We start from the raw sequence: 22,258 nt of genomic DNA, 5'->3' as shown, positions 1-22,258 counted from the left end.
AATATACTTTTGGGCAGCTGTATGTGACTTTAAGGATGCAGCAGATGAGGTCACACTTGAAGCAGAGGACAGGTCGTGATTTTCCAGAACTTGGCTCTCAGGGTGGAATTTTCTTCTTAATGGTTTTGTGGGTGGCTGGTTCAGTAGCATCTCCTTTAAGGAAGAAACACATAAAAGTTGTTTAAATATTAATTTCTTAGTGTAGCATTTATATATCTGTTATTTTCAGTACAGCTGAAATCAATCTCTGTAACCACTTCAATATGTTATGATGTATGGAAGAGAATGACATAATCAATGTGAGTAAAAGAACATAGACTGCCAGGAGAAATGTCAGCAGAATGCAGGCCCTGTTTTTTATGGCAGTCTGCATCCCGTGAAGGACGAGACTGTTGTGATTTTGTGCTCTTTTCATTTACAAAATACTATAGTTAAAAAGATCGCACATATAAATATAACTGTAATGATTAAATTCCCATTTCCACGATATCTAGAACGTCTTGATCGTTAATTTCTTTGGAAAATGACTTATGGTAATTCTAGACTTGCAGGAAGATATTTGGAGAATCTGAATTATTTGTGAAATTCAATAGTGTGACCAATGAGTATCATTTTCTTGGGCCAAGCGAGAACACCTCTGTCACATGCTTCATTATGAACAAAGTGATCAATGTCATGGACAGCATCCCTAAGGACAATATATCAAATGACCATGAACCCTTTGAAACTCAATATGGAAATATGTTCCTTCACCTCTCCTCTATAGCCAAATAAGTAGATAAACAGAATCAATAATGATTTTGAAAAACGTTCCTTTCAGCTCTACTATAAGATGGTCCTATATATTAGCCCAATATACCTAGGAATGAATGCAGCCATCACCAACAAACAGAAATAAAGTGACCCTCAATGCACCACACACTACATGAATGACACATTATAATGACCCAGAGAAGACTACAAGCAGGACCAGAAAATAAGCTACATGTGAGCGGCCTGTATGGTTCCACAACAGGGTTCCACAAGGGATGAAAGTTTGGGTGATTAAAAAAGTCACTACATAGGGGAGGAAAATACTGATATTAAACAATATAAGCAGGAAGGTCTTTGGCTTAAGACATTGGCTTCATTAGCGCCCATAGGATTAAGTACAAATTTTGAAATGGCAGGTTTATTTTACTCCTGCGTCAAACAGTCTACACTATGCGGCGCTTTAATACGACAACCATCTGCATTTCCTGAGATCATCAGCCATACGTCATTTAGTAGTATGAACAATGCACGGAACAAGTTATGGGCTGTGGAGTAGTAAAGCTAAGTGGTCACATGACGTTTTTCACTATGTTGCTTCCCTATCCCAATGACATCACGTTTACATCTGAGGCGTGGTAAGGCTTGTAAGGCTCTGTTCTGGAGACACTACATCATCATTGGCATTGCCTCTCAGGGCGTTGTTCTGCTCATTCTCCTTATCCCTGCCCTGTAGATGTGATGTCAGCAATTATGCGGTGTCTTAGGGCAGGGTTTCCCCAGCATGGCATCAAGCAGGCTTGGATCCAAGGCTGCCATCAGGAATTTCAGGGCTCCATACAGGAAAACCGTCTCCCCCCTATTTTTATTTAAGCTGTTTAGAAATCACTATAAATGATATGTTCACTATATTGTACAGGTTATTATGGTTACAGCTATACCAAATACTCTTTTGTGATATTTAGTTAAAAAAAGGAATACTGTAAAAGTGTAAAGCATAAAAAAATCCCATCTTTACAGCAGAGCTTTTCTATAAAGGAGTGGGTAAGGCAGCTGTTTATTGTACAGAAGGGCTGGGGTTCAAATCCCACTGAGACCTGTAAAATAATCTTTATAGAAAAAGTTATGGCAGAAAAAAGTAACTTTTGCTTTCCATCTTTTTCTTTTTATGGTAAAATGTACAATTTCTTGCAAAGTTATTGTTACTAAAAAATAACAAAGCCAATCATTAAAGTTTTTGTAACATACATAGTATGAAATATCAAAAAACAGTATTTGGTATCGCTGTAATCATAATAAGCTGAACAATATATGGAACACGTTATTTACGGTGATTGGTAAACGGCACTTTTTTTTTCTCCTCGATTCGATAATATGATATTTATTTAATGTCATTCCTGTGAAGAAAATAGCTTGTTAATCACAGAAAATCCAGCCCTTATAATGCAACAGGTCTGTAGTGTAATGGTAACTCTTCTGCCTGCCATACAGAAGGTCTAAGGTTGAAGTCCTGTTAAATAATTTATTTAGTAAAAGTCTATGTGCTAGAAGAGGGACCCTCCAAACACCCATATCGAGCACAGCTTCTTTAGCATTCACTGCACTGAAGTGATTACTAATGATGCTGACAGTCCCTGCTTGGATCTGTGATGTTCTAGCTGGGAGGGGAAGCAGAGACAGACTTGATGCCACAGACACTCCTCCTGATGCTTGTGATGGGATGTAAACACAGGGTGTGGGTCATAGATCACAATTTTGCGGAAGGAATCAAATTGGATTCAGAACTTCATCACCTGATTTATATAATGCAGCAAGGTTCAATGCTGGTGTTATTTATCTTTTTTTAGGTAACCGGAAAACCCCTTTAACTATGGCCTCTTTCACACGACCGTATGGCTTTTTCAGTGTTTTGCGGTCCGTTTTTCATGGATCCGTTGTTCTGTTTTTTGTTTCCGTTGTGTTTCCATTTCTGTTCCATTTTTCCGTATGGCATATACAGTATACAGTAATTACATAGGAAAAATTGGGCTGGGCATAACATTTTTAATAGATAATTCTGCAAAAACGGAACGGATGCATTTCACGTATGTGTTCATTTTTTTTGCAGACTCATTGACTTAAATGGAGCCACGGAACGTGATTTGCGGGCAATAATAGGACATGTTCTATCTTTCAACGGAACAGAAAAACGGAAAACGAAATGCATACGGAGTACATTCCAGTTTTTTGGGGGAATCATTGAAATGAATGGTTCCGTATACGGACTGTATACGGAACGCAAAAAACAGGGGGAGAAAACGGTCGCGTGAAAGAGGCCTATTACTGAGTGCAGTATTTTCTACAGGCTATGTTTTTTATGTTTTTCATGGTGTAGTGTCCCACTACGTAAGGGTGGGCACTACTCAAGGGTCAATTGGGTCACATTGTTCTCCACCTCCTGTGGAACATGGTTATGGTATTTTATATTGCATTGTAATGTGTATTTTCATATTGTCTCCTGTGTACCAGGCCTGCTAGGGGTGTAGTTTCTCCTCCTAAGCTGTAGAGGGAGCTAGGGAACCCTCTAATATATATATAGTTAGGCCCAGACAGGAAAGAGGGGTTCAGTCCAGTCCAGGAGGCTAAGTAGCTCAGTCTAGCCTGCCTGAGTGTCCTGAGTAAGCAAAGCTCAGAAGTTAACCCAGGAAAAGAAGTTGACTCCTGAAGATATCTAGCACCTTGAAAGGTACAGTGCAGAGCCACTTTTATCCAGCTAAGTAGAAAGCTGAAGGGCAGAAGGATATTTACAGCAAGAGGATTTACACCAGAGGAAGGTTTCCCTACCCAAGGATAAAGCCAGCTATAGGGCATACGGGCCTTGGAGAAAGCCAGACAGGATCTGAGGAAAATACAGCCTGATCTGTAAGTGTTATTCCCTCTGAGTATCTTGCAAAGACTTTGCCTGCCACTTATGTGAAGCCTGCCTGTGACCAACATTGTACATGTGGAACTAACTGAAACCTGTAAATAGTTGAACTGTTCAGTAAAAAGAAGTTCTGGTTCACTGCAACTTTGTGTACCTCAATTATTCCTACAACAAATCGGTGTGCCACCGTTACCGGCACTGGCGTCACGAACTATAAGGGATCTTGCCACCAGCACATTAAACTTCCAACACCCAGGGCACCTCACCTATCACCTGGCCTGGTCCCTATACACAGAGAGTGCCCCAGAGGATTCATGTGCCAGCCTCTCCATCACTGCTGTACGCCTGCCCAGGGTAAATAAAAACTGTGAGTACCAAGAGCAACCCTCGGTTTGTTAACTACCCCTGTGACCTCATATTCGCTCACCCTGCAGGACTGGCGCACTGCAATGGGGGCAGTGTGGCAGGTAATCAATGATGCACTGTAGCCGGTGCTCATAGGGGCACTAAAGTTCGCACTTATAGAGGCATTGTGGCAGGTAATCAGTGATGCACTCTGGATGGTGCTCATGGGGGCACTAATGCTGTCACTTATGGCAGCACTGTGGCTGGTAATCAATGATACGTGGATTTTTCTCATAGGGGCACTAATGCTGGCACATAGAGGCACTGTGGCTGGTAATCAATAAAACACTTGACTGTTACTCACAGGGCACTAAAGTTGGCACTTATGGAGGCACTGTGGTTGATAATCAATGATACACTTGGCTATTGCTGTTAGGGGCACTAATGTTTGCACTTATAGAGGCACTATGGCTGGTAATCAATGATACACCTAGCTATTGCTGATAGGGGCACTAAAGCTGGCACTTATGGAAACACTGTGGCTGGTAATCAATGATACAATGTGGCTGTTGCTTATAGGGTATTAAAGCTGGCACTTAGGGAGGCAGTGTGGCAGGTATTCAATGTTACACTGTGGATGGTGCTCATGGGGGCAATAAAGCTGGCACTTATGGAGGCACTATGGCTGGTAATCAATGATACACTTGGCTATGGCTATTGCTGATAGGGGCACTAATGCTGGCACTTATAAAGGTGCTATGGCAGGTAATCAGCTAACTTTGCCTTGGGTACAAAAAAAACGTGTCTAGTGGCCCTGAAATACAGAGATATACAAGTCGGTATATTGTATACAATGATGCCCATTAGAGTTATAATAATGTTATTCATGTACAATGTATGATGTATTTATGTCACTCTCATTTTAGATTGGAATTCACATGGAAATTCAAAAAAAATCCTAACCGGTCAGCAAGTCTGGCTTCACGGAGCATTAGACTTTTGCTGGCTAGATATATGTAAAACATCTGCATATGGATACCCCAACCTTTTCCTGCCTCTAATTGAAAGCTGTGACATTTTCGGGAGTAATGTCCAGTATCTAGTAGGGATATTGGGGAGAAGTTTGTGAGTGATGCATAACACTGTGACAGTAAGAGAGTCCGACTTACCTTTTTGGCAGGACTGCTTTCCTCTGTCTGTGGCAACATTTTATTAGTCTGTAATTCAATCTCTACTCCTCGTTCATTCTGTAAAATAGATAGTATTCACCTTAGGAGAAGACAAATTGACTGGAAGGGGAGGTTTATATGAAAATGTAAAAGCCGATATCCTGAATGCTTTTATTATACAACTGAGGTGGCGACTGTAAAAACCACATACTGCTTTTGGGTTCTATCAGCTTCTGCACTACTTCCTATAAATCTCTGCTAAAAAATGTGCCACCCATAAACATTTTATGCACTGTACTATGTCTAAGAGGACTACTTATGACTGTGTTGTGCCGTTCCTCTATTATTCCTAGTGCACGTTTATGAATAAAGGTCCAACTGGGTGTTGCTAATTGGGAGTGTGCTCCTGCGCAGTCTGACAGTATCCAACCAGTGCCACAAGTGCCAGGGGACACCCCCCCAACTGGTAACTTTAATTAATCCTTTATTCATAAATGTGTCATAGGAATAGTAGAGGAATGGCACAACATAGTCATAAGCATAAATGCTCCAGCATTGTTACTGCACAGAGAATGCAAGCAGTTACTAAACCAGGCATGTCAGATAATGTGACAGGTGACTCTTTAAAGGGGTCCTCTCACTTCAGCAAATGGCATTTATCATGTAGAGAGTTAATACAAGACACTAATATATTGTTATTATCCATATTGCTTCCTTTGCTGGCTTGATCCATTTTTCCATCACGTTATACACTTCTAGTTTCCATGGTTACGACCACCATGCAATCCAGCATCGGTGGCCGTGCTTGCACATTATAGGCGCTTTTTCCTGTAGTGTGAAGAATGGCCACCGCTGCTGGATTGCAGGGTGGTCATAACCTGTGGAAAGGAGCAGGAGGCAAAATGGACAATCACAACACATTAGTAAGTGCCTTGTAATAACTTTGTCTACATAATAAATTCCATTTGCTAAAGTGAAACTACCCCTTTAAGTAAACTCCTTTATCATCTGGTGGGAGACTAAAAACCTGAAGCCGGCACCATTATAAACCCACATAACTCCAGCAGCTCTATAAAACTTTAAAATGTTTGGTGTGCACCTATCAAAGACGGCTAGCAATGGTATAGGAGGGTGTCTGCCACACCTGACAACCCTGCACACAGCCAAGAAAATCTTCAAGAATATTCTGCTTTCCCAAATGAACAGCCCCTATCATCCCCACAACATTTGTGCAGGTAATCTCTTAGGGTACAGCCGCAAGGTCAGGATACTGCATGCCGTTTTGGAAGCCAAAACCAGGAGTGAAGTCAGAAAAGAGGTGAAGTCGTATATATCCTTTAGGCCTCATGCACACGACAGTATTTTTTTAACGGTCCGCAAAACGGGGTTCCGTTGTTCCGTGATCCGTGCCCGCTTTTTTTCCCGTGTGCCTTCCTTGATTTTTGGAGGATCGCCAGACAAGAAAAGTGAAAAAAAATCTAAGTCAAGTTTGCCTTGAAAATGATAGGAAAAAAATGGACACGGATCACGGACGCGGATGACAATCTTGTGTGCCTCTCTGTTTTTTCACGGACCCATTGACTTGAATGGGTCCGCAAACCGTTGTCCGTCAAAAAAATAGGACAGGTCATATTTTTTTGACGGACTGGAAACACGGACGCGGATGACAAACGGTGCATTTTCCGAGTTTTTCCCGGACCCATTGAAAGTCAATGGGTCCGCAGAAAATCACGGAAAACGGAACAACGGACACGGATGCACACAACGGTCGTGTGCATGAGGCCTTATACTTTCCTTTTATGATCCACTCCTAATTCTGGATTCCAAAACTGCATCAGGAAACCTGACCGTGTGGCCCTACCCTAATGGGAATTTTATCTTTATAGCTGCACTAACAAGAAATTACATGGAAAAGCTTCATTGGTAAGTCAATGCTGCCCTCTAGTTAGGCTAGAGTTACACATCAACTGACACAGAAAAACCTCTGAAAAGTAAAAAAAAAAAAAAAGAAAATCTTCTCAAAATGTGTCTACAATTTATTCCTATAAGGAAACAATAGAAAACATACTGGATTATATAAAAATATATATATATATATCACTGAAATCCTATTATTTTCTATGGAAAAAAAACAAAGGCAGTCTATTACATAAGAACAAGGAAAAAAGACACATACAGTGGGGAAAATGAGTATTTGATACACTGGCGATTTTGCAAGTTTTCCCACCTACAAAGAATGGAGAGGTCTGTAATTTTTATCGTAGGTACACTTCAACTGTGTGAGACAAAAAAATGCAGAAAATCACATTGTATGATTTTTAAATAATTAATTTGCATTTTATTGCATGCAATAAGTATTTGATCACCTACAAACCAGCAAGAATTCTGGCTCTCACAGACCTGTGAGTTTTTCTTTAAGAAGCCCTCCTACTCTGCATTCATTACCTGTATTAATTGCACCTGTTTGAACTCGTTACCTGTATAAAAGACACCTGTCCACAACTCAATCAATCCCACTCCAACCTCTCCACCATGGCCAAATTGCTTTCTAAGGACACCAGGGACAAAATTGTAGACCTGCACGAGGCTGGGATGGGCTACAGGACGATAGGCAAGCAGCTTGGTGAGAAGGCAACAACTGTTGGCGCAATTATTAGAAAATGGAAGAAACACAAGATGACTGTGAATCTTCCTTGGTCTGGGGCTCCATGCAAGATCTCGAATCGTGGGGTAAAGATGATTTTGAGAAAGGTCAGGAATTAGCCCAGAACTACAAGAGCGGTACTGATCAATGACCTGAAGAGAACTGGGACCACAGTCTCAAAGATTACAGTGAGTAACACATTACACTGTCATGGATTAAAATCCTGCAGGTCACGCAAGGTCCCCCTGCTCACGCCAGCACATTTCCAGGCCCGTTTAAAGTTTGCCAATGACCATCTGAATGATCTAGAGGAGGCATGGGAGAAGGTCATCTGGTCAGATGAAACCAAAATTGAACTCCACTCGGCGTGTTTGGAGGAAGAAGAAGGATGAGTACAACCCCTAAGAACACCGTCCCAACCATGTAGCATGGGGGTGGAAACATCATACTTTGAGGGTGCTTTTCTGCAAAGGGGACAGGACGACTGCACCATATTGAAGGGCAGATTGATGGGGCCATGTATCGAGCGAACCTCCTTCCCTCAGTAAAAGCAATGAAGATGGGTCGTGGCTGAGTCTTCCAGCATGACAGTGACCCGAAACACACTAAGGAGTGGCTCCATAAAAAGTACTTCAAGGTACTGGAGTGGCTTAGCCAGTCTCCAGACCTGAACCCAATCTGGAGAAGATCTGTGTGGAGGAGTGGGCCAAAATCCCTGCTGCAGTGTGTGCAAACCTGGTCAAGAACTACAGAAAATGTCTGACCTCTGTAATTGCAAACAAAGGTTTCTGTACCAAATATTAAGTTCTGGTTTTCTATTGTATCAAATACTTATTTCATGCAATAAAAATCATACAATGTGATTTTTTTTAATTTTTATTCTGTCTCTCACAGTTGTGAGTGTAGTGTACCTACATTAAAAATTACAGACCTCTCCATTCTTTGTAGGTGGGAAAAATTGCAAAATCGCCAGTGTATCAAATACTTATTTTCCCCACTGTATAAGATGGTAGGCCACACACAATTTTATAGAGCATGTTATAGAGCAAGAGGAGCTCAGCAGATCTTTATGGGAAAATATTCAGTATAAATGCTTATTCACATGAACGTAAGGGCTCCGTGCCTCCGTACTGTAAGTTGAGTAGAACCTTATCTGGTATGTATACCCCAGTATACTTAAAGGGCAGCAGACTTGTACCTATGACACTGGCTGACCTGTTACATGTGCACTTGGCAGCGGAAGGCATTTGTGTTGGTCCCATGTTCATATGTGCCCGCAGTGCTGAGAAAATTATGTTTTAATATATGCAAATGAGCCTCTAGGAGCAATGGGGGCATTGAAGTTACACCTAGCGGCTCTGCCCTTTCTCTGCACATTGATTGACAGGGTCTGGCAGGATGATGTTTACACTGCTTGGCACTGTCAATCCAAGTGCAGAGGGCGTGGCAGTTGCAGAGAAATCAGACCCTTTAGGGCTCATGCACACAAACGTATTTTCTTTCCGTGTCCGTTCCATTTTTTTGTGGACCATATGCGGAACCATTCATTTCAATGGGTCAGCAAATGAAACTGAAGTTATTTCGTGTGCATTCCATTTCCGTATTTCCGTTCCGCAAAAAAATAGAACATGTGCTATTATTGTCAGTATTACGGACAAGGATAGGACTGTTCTATTAGGGGCCAGCTGTTCCATTCCGCAAAATACTGAATGCACATGGACGTCATCCGTATTTTTTGCGGATCTGCTTTCGTGGACCGCAAAATACATACGGTTGTGTGCATGAGCCCTTAGGTGTAACAGCAATGCCTTCGTTGCTCCTAGAGGCTCATTTGCATATATTAAAACTTAATTTCACTCAGCAATGCGGGCACATATGAACATGGGACCAACACAGATGCCTTCAGCTGCCAAGCGCACATGTAACAGGTCAGTCAGCATCATAGGTACAAATCTGCTGACAGATGCCCTTTAAAGGGAACCTGTCATCAACTTTATGCAGCCTGTACTAACGGCAGTCTAAAGTAGGGACAGGTGAGTTGATTTCAGCAGCCTGTCATTTCAAAGTTAAAAGTAAGTGGTTGCCGAGAACCAACATCACAATCATTGCAGACTGGGCCTGGAAAAGAGTCCCGGCCACCTGAGAAGAGTCCTGGTTATTCATGAATTCCTGCTCTCCTGCCACCTGATGACTGACAGGCTTCTACCTAGTTTTCTCCCTTTCTCTCTAGGAGAGAACTGCCAATCATTAGATGGGTGAGAGTGCAGGAGATTAGGAATAACCAGGACTCTTCTCAGGTAGATGTGACTCTTTTCAAGGCCTGGGCTGCAATGATTATGATGCTGGTTCTCAGCAACCACTTACTTCTAGCTCATGAGTGACACACCGGTGACATCAGCATTTCTATCACTATTTTATGCTCACCTCAGTGAGGTCAGCATAAAGTTGATGACAGGTTCCCTTTAAGTATACTGGGGTACACATACTAGATAAGGTTCTACTCAACCTACAGTAAGTACATACAGTATGAACAGAGACACACCTGAATGGGGCTTGTAAAAATCCATCCACATGCTGCAGAAACAACCCCATTAAGATATAATGAACACATTTTCAGCCCCAGAAATTTTTGCAACAAATCTGCTGCTCCTGGACATATCCTAAGCCTTAGGCCTCATGCACACAACCGCTTTTTTTTGCGGTCCGCAAAAACGGGGTCCGTAGTTCCGTGATCCGTGTCCGTTTTTTCTTCCGTGGGTCTTCCTTGATTTATGGAGGATCCACGGACATGAAGGAAAAAGTCGTTTTGGTGTCCGGCTGGCCGCGCGGAGCCAAACGAATCCGTCCTGATTTACAATGCAAGTCAATGGGGACGGATCCGTTTTACGTTGACACAATATGGTGCAATTGCAAACGGATCCGTCCCCCATTGACTTTCAATGTAAAGTCAGGAGTCCCTCTTATACCATCGGATCGGAGTTTTCTCCAATCCGATGGTATATTTTAACTTGAAGCGTCCCCATCACCATGGGAACGCCTCTATATTAGAATATACCATCGGATTTGAGTTAGATCGTGAAAACTCATATCCGACAGTATATTCTAACACAGAGGCGTTCCCATAGTGATGGGGACGCTTCAAGTTAGAATATACTAAGAACTGTGTACATGACTGCCCCCTGCTGCCTGCCAGCACCCGATCTCTTACAGGGGGCTGTGATCCACACAATTAACCCCTCAGGTGCCGCAGTAGGAGCGCTCCTCCTACTGGTAAGTGAAAGGTCTGTGCGGAGCATTGCTTATAGCACAGACCTGTCACTTACCAGTAGGAGAAGCACCCGGCCGGTCACAGACATCGCAGGTAAGTATAATGCTTCTAAAAATTGCTAAGTAACCATGGCAACCAGGACTGCAGTAGCGTCCTGGTTGCCATGGTTACCGATCGGAGCCCCAGCGATTAAACTGGGACTCCGATCGGAACTCTCCACTGCCACCAATGATGGGGGGGATTTTAATTAGGAGGGGGAGGGAGGGCCGCACTGGCCACCAATGAATGTACAGTAATACAGGGGAGGGAGGGGGGGCCCACTGGCCACCAATGAATGTACAGTAATACAGGGGAGGGAGGGGGGCCCATTGGCCACCAATGAATGTACAGTAATACAGGGGAGGGAGGGGGGGCCCACTGGCCACCAATGAATGTAATACAGGGGAGGGAGGGGGGGCACACTGGCCACCAATGAATTTAAAACTGGGGAGGGAGGGGGGTGTGCCCCCTCCTGCCTGGCAACACCTGATCTCTTACAGGGGGCTATGATACGCACAATTAACCCCTAAGGTGCGGCACCTGAGGGGTTAATTGTGCGGATCACAGCCCCCTGTAAGAGATCGGGTGCTGCCAGGCAGCAGGGGGCAGTCATGTACACAGTTCTTAGTATATTCTAACTTGAAGCGTCCCCATCACTATGGGAACGCCTCTGTGTTAGAATATACTGTCGGATCTGAGTTTTCACGAAGTTCTGAAAAAATAGCCTACAGCCACGGATCACGGACGCGGATGCCAATCTTGTGTGCATCCGTGTTTTTTCACGGTCCCATTGACTTAAATGGGTCCGTGAACCGTTGTCCGTCCCCAAAAATTTTTTCACGGACAGGAAACACGGATCACGGCCGCGGATGAACAACGGTGCATTTTCCGAGTTTTCAACGGACCCATTGAAAGTCAATGGGTCCGCAGAAAATCACGGAAAATGGAACAACGGCCACGGATGCACACAACGGTCGTGTGCATGAGGCCTTAAAAGTAAATTAATTTATCAGGCTATTGTATATAAAACTAATTAAAGCAACAAACTAAGTCCATGTTCTCCATATACATAAGGTTTTTGTATATTTTGCCCCATGTCATGTGTAAAGAATGCAGTCCATGCAGCAAACAGTAAGCTTGTTTTAACAAACTTTATAAACTAGCAGAACCTTAAGTTGGAGATGTCCTTCAAGCGCCACCTAGTGGTATATTTTGTTATCTAGTCTTATTTGTCTGTTTATAAAAATATTCTGTTTCAAAGACAATTTTCAAAATGATCACTGTTTTATAGATTATGTAAATAACCATAGTGAATAACAGTTTTGATAAATTATTTCAATATCTGTATAGTGCACCTTCGGGGGAATTTTTTTATGATTTTATTTTTACTCACTATGGCTTAAATGAGTGTTTATGAAAGTCAGGTGATCAGAGAAAAGGCTTAACATGAGGGACAGTCTGCAGATAGACTGATAGACCGATCGCAAAAAGAGTTGAAAGTTTTAAGTGACGACCAATTGAAAAAAAATTATTTTTAGTCCAAAATGAGAAAAATGCAATCATTAAAAAAATATTTCTGTGATGGTGTCCATAGCCTTTAAAGGGTCACTGACAGGCCCAAAAAGCATATTTAGGTATATATATGACAGTACAGGTCTTCTAAAGTGTATTAAAAGCATCTAAGTATCCCCCCTGTCCACCTTATAAATACAGTAAAATGAAGTTTTATAACCTGCTTGAATCGTCTTCAATCTGCCCAAGGGGCGGTGTTTCATCTCAACTTGCGCCCAGCCAGCCTCGCCCCAACTGCCGTTTGAAGCGCCGCCCAGCTCATCAATATTCACTTCGCTGGGCGGCTACTAGTGTCCCCGACGCAAGATCCTGCGCATGCCCAATACAATCCTATGGGCATCGGCCTCCGGCTCATCTTCAGCGCATGCGCCCGGCACCCTCACTGGCCGGGATTGCATCGCGCCTGCAACAGTCTGCATCTCAGAGGCCGATGCAGACTCTGCTTTATGCGCATGCGCCGGGCACAGTTCAGAGCAGCGCTTCAGAGTAGCCGCCCAGCGAAGTGAATATTGATGAGCTGGGCGGCACTTCAAAACAGCAGTTGGGGAGGCTGGCTGGGCGCAAGTGGAGATGAAACGCCGCCCCTTGGGCAGATTGAAGACGATTCAAGCAGGTTATAAAACTTCATTTTACTGTATTTATAAGGTGGACAGGGGGGATACTTAGATGATTCTAATACACTTTATAAGACCTGTACTGTCATATATATACCTAAATATGCTTTTTGGGCCTGTCAGTGTCCCTTTAAGGGCATACCTGATGGTAGATACCGTCACATAACAGAATGGTTATAATTAGGATGGGATCCTTCAAAGGGGTTCTCCAGTGTTTTGCATTTTTTTTTAAATCTGAAGTCCAGCCAGCTGTATTTGTTGAAAAAAAAAAAAACACTCACCTGCCTCCCTGGGGGTCTCTGGCTCTCTTCTTCTTCTTCTTCTTCTTCTTCTTCTGGTTCCCTTCATGTAAATTTCTAGACAGATGCGGTCACATGCACTGCTACAGCAAATGACTAGCGTTGATGGTGACGTGTCCCTAAGCAGCACTGTACCCCACAGTGTTGTGCCGCTTGGCGACACATTACCAGTCATTGTGGGAATTGAACCTAACACGGGCATTGAACCTAACTGCTGCACCCAGCTTTTCCAAAGTCTGATATTGTCCACCCCCTCTCATCTCTCCTTCTAAATCCTGGTATGTCTTTTCTGAAGCATTAATGTCTCCTTCCCTGCTGGATTTATTGAGTATTTGTTTACATTGACTATTTCACCCCTGTATCTGGTGCCCCTTGATTAGGCCATATGTAGCCCCCTCCCCTCTTGGTCACACCTGATTGAACACTGAGTGGTATAAATCTAAGGTCCTAGGTCTTTCAGACCTTGGTCTTTCCAAATGCCACATCTCTCAAGTGCAACTCTTAAGTGCACAGACTGAATTATACCAGAATTGGACCAGAAGGGGACCACAGGTAAATACAGACATTAGTTAATGCAAACAATGTTTCAATTTTTCCTCTTACTCTTCCCACTTTTCCACAACCTCCTGAAATACCCCCACATCCATTCACCCAGCAAGGAACTATTCATCTCTTCCTCCATCTTACCTTCTCATCTGACAGCTTGCACAAACCTGTTTGCCAACATAAAACACTTCCTTCCCAAACACACACACACACCTCATGCCCTCTCTTATTCTCATCTATTAACACTTTCTCTGCTTCTCCTTACTGCTGGTGATATCTCTCCAAATCCAGGCTCCCCTCAGCAAATCCCCACTATCACCTCTACGTCCCAATACAAATCTCCTTCTACAAATTTCTGCCACCCCTTAAACCTAATAACCATTCCTGTGACCCCTGCTCCTTTGGTTCCTCTTGCAGGAACATTATGGAACGCGCGCTCTGTCTGTAACAAACTGTCGTACATTCATGAACTTTTCATCTCTCAAAACCTTTCCTTTCTGGGTCTCACAGAAACATGGCTGACACCCCAGATACCTCCTCCCCTGCTGCACTCTCTTATAGTGGATTTCAATTCACTCACACCCCCCGCCCCGGCTGCAAACATGGTGGAGGAGTTGGTCTTCTCCTATCAGACACCTGCTCCTACAGCCCAATTCCACTGCCACCCTCCATTACGCTCACCTCATTTGAAGTACACTCTGTTCCCATCTACTCTCCCTCCAACCTTCAAGTAGCCGTCATTTACCACCCTCCAGGCCCAGCCACCATCTTTCTTGACCACTTTAACACCTGGCTACTACACTTTCTTTCTGCCGACATCCCCACTATCATCATGGGTGACTTCAACATCCCTATTGACACATGCCACTCGGCCGCCTCTAAACTCCTGTCACTCTCTTCCTCCTTCGGCCTATCACAGTGGTCTTCAGTTCCCACCGACAGAGATGGTCACACTCTGGATCTGATCTTTACCCGCCTCTGCTCCCTATCTAACCTTTCTAATTCACCTCTCCCCCCTATCCGACCACAACCTACTCACCTTCTCTTCACTGGTCTCTTCTGCTGCTCCCCCGGTCCACACACTAACACACCCCCGCAGGAACCTTAAACATCTCGACTTTTGCTTGCTTTCTGACTCTCTTCTCTCACTCTCTACCATATGCTCCCTCCAAGACACAGAAGCTGCTACCACCCTATATAACAACACAATAAGTACAGCTCTGGACACTGTTGCCCCCCTCACACACAACAAAACCCGAAAAATCAACAGACAACCCTGGCACACCAACCTGACCAAAAAACTCAGACAAGCTTCCAGGGCTGCTGAGCGGCAATGGAAGAAATCCCATTCTAAAGATCATTTCACCGCATACAAGCAATCCCTCCTCATATTTAAATCCTCACTCGCTGTTGCAAAACAGGCCTACTTCTCATCTCTCATATATTCCCTGTCACACAGCCCTAAACAACTTTTTAGCACTTTTAACTCCCTTCTCCGTCCCCCAGCGCCCCTCTCCTCTCCTCTCTTCTCAGCTGAGGACTTTGCCAAATATTTCAAACAAAAGATAGTCAACATCAGGGAAAGCTTCACTACACAGTCCCCACAGACCCTCTACACAACTGCTCGGTCCTCTTCTCCCAAAACCTGCTTCTCCACCATTACAGAAGAAAAACTCTCCACTCTACTCTCCAAATCTCATCTGACCACCTGTGCACTTGACCCAATCCCATCCCACCTCATCCCTAACCTCACCACAGTGTTTATCCCAACCCTAACTCATCTCTTCAACCTATCACTAAACTCTGGTGTCTTCCCCTCTGCTTTTAAACATGCTACCATTACACCCATCCTCAAAAAGCCTTCACTTGACCCATCTTCCTTGTCCAGTTATCGCTCCATATCACTTCTTCCGTATGCCTCAAAGCTACTTGAACAACATGTCCATTCAGAACTGTCCTCCCACCTCTCCTCCTGCTCCCTCTTTGACCACCTACAATCTGGCTTCCGACCCCACCACTCGACCGAGACTGCCCTTACCAAAGTCACCAATGACCTACTGACAGCCAAAACCAAGAAACAATACTCTGTCCTCCTTCTCCTTGACCCGTCCTCTGCCTTTGACACTGTTGACCACTCCCTTCTGTTGCAAACTCTCTCATCTCTTGGCATCACCGACCTCGCCCTCTTCTGGATCACATCATACCTCACAGACCGGACGTTTAGCGTCTCCCACTCTCGCACCACCTCCTCGTCTCATTCCCTCTCTGTTGGTGTCCCGCAAGGCTCTGTCCTAGGACCCCTGCTCTTCTCTATCTACACTTTTGGCCTGGGACAGCTCATAGAGTCCCATGGCTTTCAGTATCACTCCTACGCTGACGACACACAAATCTACCTCTCTGGTCCAGACATCACCACCTTACTATCACGAATCCCACAATGTCTATCTTCTATATCATCCTTCTTTGCCTCTCGCTTTCTAAAACTTAACATGGATAAGACAGAATTTATAATCTTTCCCCCATCTTGTTCAACCCCCTCAACAGACCTATCTATCATGATCAATGGCTGCACACTCTCCCCGGTCAACAAAGTCCGCTGCCTTGGAGTGACCTTGGATTCTGCACTTTCCTTCCGACCTGCCGCCTCCAACTCAAAAACATCTCCCGCATCCGTGCTTTCCTTAACTTTGAATCTGCGAAAATTCTTGTACATGCCCTCATTATCTCCCGCCTAGACTACTGCAACATTCTCCTCTGTGGCCTTCCATCTAGCACTCTCGCACCCCTCCAATCTATCCTCAACTCTGCTGCCAGACTAATCCACCTCTCACCCTATTACTCCTCTGCCTCTCCCCTCTGCCAATCCCTTCACTGGCTCCCCATTGCCCAGCGAATTCACTTCAAAGTACTAACAAATACATACAAGGCCGTCCATAACCTGTCCCCTCCCTACATCTCTGAGCTACTTTCCCGATACATCCCCACACGCACTCTCCGATCCTCACAAGACCTCCTTCTCTCCTCTCCTCTTATCGCCTCTTCCCACAATCGACTCCAAGGTTTCTCCCGTGCATCCCCCATACTCTGGAACTCGCTACCCCAACATATCAGACTCTCACCTACATTGGAATCCTTCAAAAGAAACCTGAAAACCCACCTCTTCAGACAAGCCTACAACCAGTGACCCTGCTGCCTCTATACCGCCATGACCAACTTAACTCACACCTACTGTGTCCTTCTCCCATACCATGTAGATTGTAAGCCCTCACGGGCAGGGCCCTCTCTCCTTCTGTACCAGTTTGTAACTTGTCTTGTTTATGATTAGTGCAATTGTCTGTATTATGTATGTGCACCGCTTATCATATGTACAGCGCTATGGAATGAATGGCGCTTTAATAATAAATAATAATAATAATTGGCTGCAGCAGCACAAGTGAACTTGTATGTCCTGAAGTGTACAGGATTGGGACCAAGGGAACCAGAATGGAGTGGCGGGGAGCAGGTGAGTATATTTTTTTTCAATAGGTACAGCTGGCTAGGCTTCAAATTTAAAAAAAGTGCAAAAAGCTGGACAAAACAATATGACTGCTTTATGAAGTGTCAATAAGGACACGGGGAGACTATTTAATAATGAGTTCAGCATTCTCTAAGTGTAAAGTATGCCATGTTCCCTCTGAAAGTCACACACTCCCTTAAAAAGATGGGGGGGAAAAGCAGAACTGGCAAATTACTAAAGACAAATAAAATACCACTTAGAGATACTTTCAGCAGTTATTACTAAAACATTTTGGAAATCAACAATAAGAATAAGAGTTGTCCATACCTGTTCCTGCGACTTGAAATCTGCAAAACTTGGCTGCTGAAGTGGCATTTGATCAGTGATAGGATAAGAAAACTGTCAAGACATGCACAATAATTTCTATAAGACATGATCGCATTATATCTTCATCTATTGGATTATGTAATTCTGTAAAATACCTCAATGTGTTAACCTTTTTCAAGATCTCAGTTTGATGTAATTGAATATACACATTCCTGTTTATATCCAGTGCTGAGGGTTTGCTCCAATTGTATCCACTTTAGTCAAGGGGTTTTTCCTAATTTTATTTTTACTGCTGACCTATCCTCAGGATAGGTCATCAGTATGCGATCGGTGGGGGTCTGACACCCAGGATCCCTGCCGATAAGCTGTTTGAGAAGGCACCAACACTCCTGAGACGAGATGTATCAGTGTCTGTAAAATGTATCAGCCTGGAGTCCAGACTGTTTATCTCACAGGAATGTCTAGATTGCACATTGGTTTCTACCGTACCTGCAAATGCCTCCGATTTCATATGGTGTCATCCAGGGATTTTTTTTCTGTATAACATAAAAAAACTGTGGCCTACTTCAACTGATACTGATACGCATTGTAGGAGACAAGGATATATACAGCACCCGGCAGAGCCTCTACAGCAGCACACAAGGTCAGATAGCACCCTAGCACATGGCTATGTACAAAGGTGTTAAAACAAAGCATAAGAGTGTGGCCTTCTGATGCTTCAGGTTTCTTGATGCAGTTTTGGTACTAAAATCAGGAGAAAAAGTATACAGGATAGATATGACTTCTCTTTTTTGAATTCACTCCTGGTTTTGGCTTTCAAAACTGCATCAAAAAACCTGACTGTGTCGCCGTACCCTCACAGACCCCACCAACCCATTCTTTGTTCTGCATCTCTCTATTTCTTACAAAATTCTAGAAAAAAATGAAAAAAAGAAAAAACTAAAATGGTGTATGGTTTACTGTTGTAAGATTGTATTACCCCCCCCCCCCCCCCAAAAAAGAGGATTTCAAGAATCCCAATTTTTGTGTATACCTTTACTAAGCATGATAAGCAAGGAAGATACTGTTTTCTAACATTAAGGTTAGTTGCAGATAAGCGCGTGGAGTCTTGGAAATCTGGTCTGTATGATGGCCGCCTTTCCTGGATTGAGCGCAGCTTGGCTGACCAGATCCCACTGCTTTATAGTGATCTACGATGTTGTGAGTTCCAGCCCAACCGCAGGTCTACTGTCCTGTGCTCCTGTATTCACATTATTTCCTGGAGCGCACACATTCATGTGAAACTGGCCTAATAGCGCCATACCTGTCCAGGTTGTGTCTGGTATTACAACTCACACAATCTATGGACTGATGTAGTGCTGTTTTTGGAAAAAAGCTGCTGTGTTTTTCTAATCCTGGACAGCCTCTATAGTGAACAGTAAATTTGCATCGCCATCTTGGTGATCGGCAAATTTTATATACAATGGGTACAGGGGCGTAGCTAAAAGCTCATGGGCCCTAGTGCAAGAGTTCAGCTTGGGCCCCCGTCTCTCAGTGCTTGTTGGCAAGGGGCAGGGGAGCACATAGCCTTCCTGCTGCCAGAGGCAAACATTGAAAGGGCATCCCCTCATGCCAAATTCTTGACCTAACCCCTTCACTCCAGCCAGAGGTGTAAATTGACCAGCATGCACTTTCTATAATGCCAGTGTCTTATGTGGCACAAGGGTCTTTGGGCCCCTCAGGCTCCTGGGCCCGGTAGCGACTGCTACCTCTGCACCCCCTATAGCTACGCCCCTGAATGGGTACATTATCTAAGTGTACACGGAGTACTAACCACTATGTATTAGCTAATTTGGTTTACAATCTAAAATGTTACAATCTATCTAAATAAGGTTTAAAAAATATGAGCAAAATAAGCTAATAATTTAAAATGCCTCTAGTGCCATGATATCCATCTTGTGGCTCTACGGAACTGCCCAAATACCTATATTAAAGGGGTTGTCCAGGCTTTGGATATTGATGACCTATCCTCAGGATAGGTCATCAATATCAGATCGGCGGGGGTCCGACACCTAGCATCCATGACGATCAGCTGTATGAGGAGACGGCGCGCGCAGTGTGCTGCTGCTATGTCTATGGCAAAGAGCAGGAAGAGAGAAGGGAGACGGCAGGTGCACACTGTGCGCGCCATCTCCTCATACAGCTGATCGTGAGGATGCCGGGTGACGGACCCCCGCCGATCTGATATAAATTTCCTATCCTGAGGATAGGTCATCAATAGTAAAAGCCTGGAGAACCCCTTTTAACATGCAGCCAGAAAGGTGAGCTGACTGATGGCATCTATCATGAAAATCTCATTAAAAGCAATGGAGACATAAATGGCAATGTCTATGTTTTCATGTAAAAACAATAGAATTCAATGACGTACAGGAAACACAATTGTGTGCACAGACTTTTCTCTCATAATGACAAGATTAGAGATGAGCGAATTTCATATTTTGAAATTTGTTCACACTTCGTTTGGTGGTAAAAGGTGAATTGCGTTATGGATTCCGTTACCACGAACCATAACACAATTCTATGACGGAATGCATAACGGAATGCCTTTAGAGGCATTCCATTATTCATTCCGTCATAATAGAAGTCTATGGGCTGCAAAACGGATCCGTCCCGTTTCCGTTATGCAGGGGAGTCCGGGATCCATAACGCAATTCACCTTTTACCACCAAACGAAGTGTGAACGAATTTCAAAATATGAAGTTCGCTCATCTCTAGTCAAGATCAGTCATTTTACCTGGGACACATATGGTCTTGGAGGTAGTGCAGGAGGAGGTTGTATCCATCCAGCTCGAGGAGCTATGTAGACAACAAAAAATCATTTAGTCATATCTTCAAAGGTTAGATGCCACTTATTTAGAGCTATAGCAATGTAAATTATGCCATGTTACTAAGTATATTTTACAACTAGTTTAAAATTGCAGGCACACACCCTATTTGATGCCATATGGCGCTTTGTTTGATGTAGCATGCTACTGTTTTTTTTTAAAAAATCTTTCCCAGTATGTCAATCAGCGCTCGTTGAGTGTTTACTGTATATTGAGAATAATTATCAGTAATCGGCCGTTCATCACCATACAGTTTACACTGGGTGATGTGCTGCTGACATACAATGACCTGGTGCCACATTAAAGGGGGTTTTCCGCGAGTTTTACACTGATGACCTATCCTCCGGCCGCTGTTTGAGAAGGCATTGGAGCTGATAGTAGTGTTGTGGCCTTAGCTCAGCTCACCAAGCACAACGCCTTAGATGGTATCGCATGCTCAGCCCCATTCCCTTCAATGGACCTGAGCTTCGCCTGGGCCATGTGACCAATGAACGTGGCCTAGGGAAAGGTGAGAGAAGGCAGTGGCGCTACTGTGAGCGCCCCTACCTTCTCAAACAGCTGATTAGCAGGGGTCCCCGGTGTCAGACCCCCACTGATCAGATACTGATGACCTATCCAGAAGAGAGGTCATTAGTGTAAAACTCCCGGAAAAACCCTTTAAGGATCTGATCACTTAACAAACAAGTATTTGGCAGCATGACACCCCTTAATCAGATATGCTATAAGAAGCAAAGATCAGGTCACATAAAATAATAGGGGACATATCAGAGGCATACTCTTGGGAATGTCCATAAAATATTAATAAAACAGTATTCATCTGTAAACTGTATATAACTGCTGCCATACCCCAAGCATAAAACACTAGAAGAGCAAAAAAAACTATTAAATTTTTTTTTTTTTTATGTGAGAGGAATTTCAAGTTCTTGCTGTAGCAATGTGGCAGATGGTGCCCGGATCAATTCAAACCCAAGGGAAGGCGGCAGTGAATTATTTATTGGAATGCTTAGTAAATGCCCTGAAATATATTTTATAGAAAAAAAAAATTCCATAGTGGTTGATGACAACATTGAACAACATTTTGGCGATAGACTCTGAAGCCCACTCATACAGCACATACTACCAGTATAATAGTATATAGTCCCCATGGCATAGGGATTATTGTCATTTCTGTGCATGTGCACTGTATAATGTAGATCGCTCTTTCCACACAACCCTTTGTAATTACGTTAATTGAAGGTGAATTACAGCTAAGTACAGATTTCTACAGAGCAAATTACAGTCTCATCTTGTCTGGCTGCCCGATATAAGAATGTATGCGCCTTTTCCCTGTAGTTTACTACAGTTCAATCTGCAGGAGCAGAGCTACTTCTACCTGAATGGCTACATTCCTCTTTAAAGGGGTTATGCAAAGTCTAACACA

General features: G+C 43.6%; 1 protein-coding gene across 2 annotated transcripts in view; it reads right to left on the bottom strand.

Annotated features, from left to right (window-relative positions):
* Positions 1-22,258, bottom strand: part of REPS2 (RALBP1 associated Eps domain containing 2) — a 153,831-nt gene that overhangs the window by 18,466 nt on the left and 113,107 nt on the right. For both annotated transcript variants that reach the window (XM_040424742.1, XM_040424743.1), the window contains exons 15-18: positions 20,748-20,809; positions 17,975-18,046; positions 5,170-5,247; positions 8-153 (exon numbers count right to left, since the gene is read on the bottom strand). In XM_040424742.1, the coding sequence (XP_040280676.1) occupies positions 8-153; positions 5,170-5,247; positions 17,975-18,046; positions 20,748-20,809 (358 nt within the window). The remainder of the gene's footprint in view (positions 1-7; positions 154-5,169; positions 5,248-17,974; positions 18,047-20,747; positions 20,810-22,258) is intronic.

This window comes from Bufo bufo, chromosome 3 (assembly GCF_905171765.1).
Source record: "Bufo bufo chromosome 3, aBufBuf1.1, whole genome shotgun sequence".
Taxonomy (NCBI): Eukaryota; Metazoa; Chordata; class Amphibia; order Anura; family Bufonidae; genus Bufo; species Bufo bufo.
The sequence above is the reverse complement of the archived record's forward strand: the minus strand, read 5'-3'. Positions and strand labels throughout refer to the sequence as shown.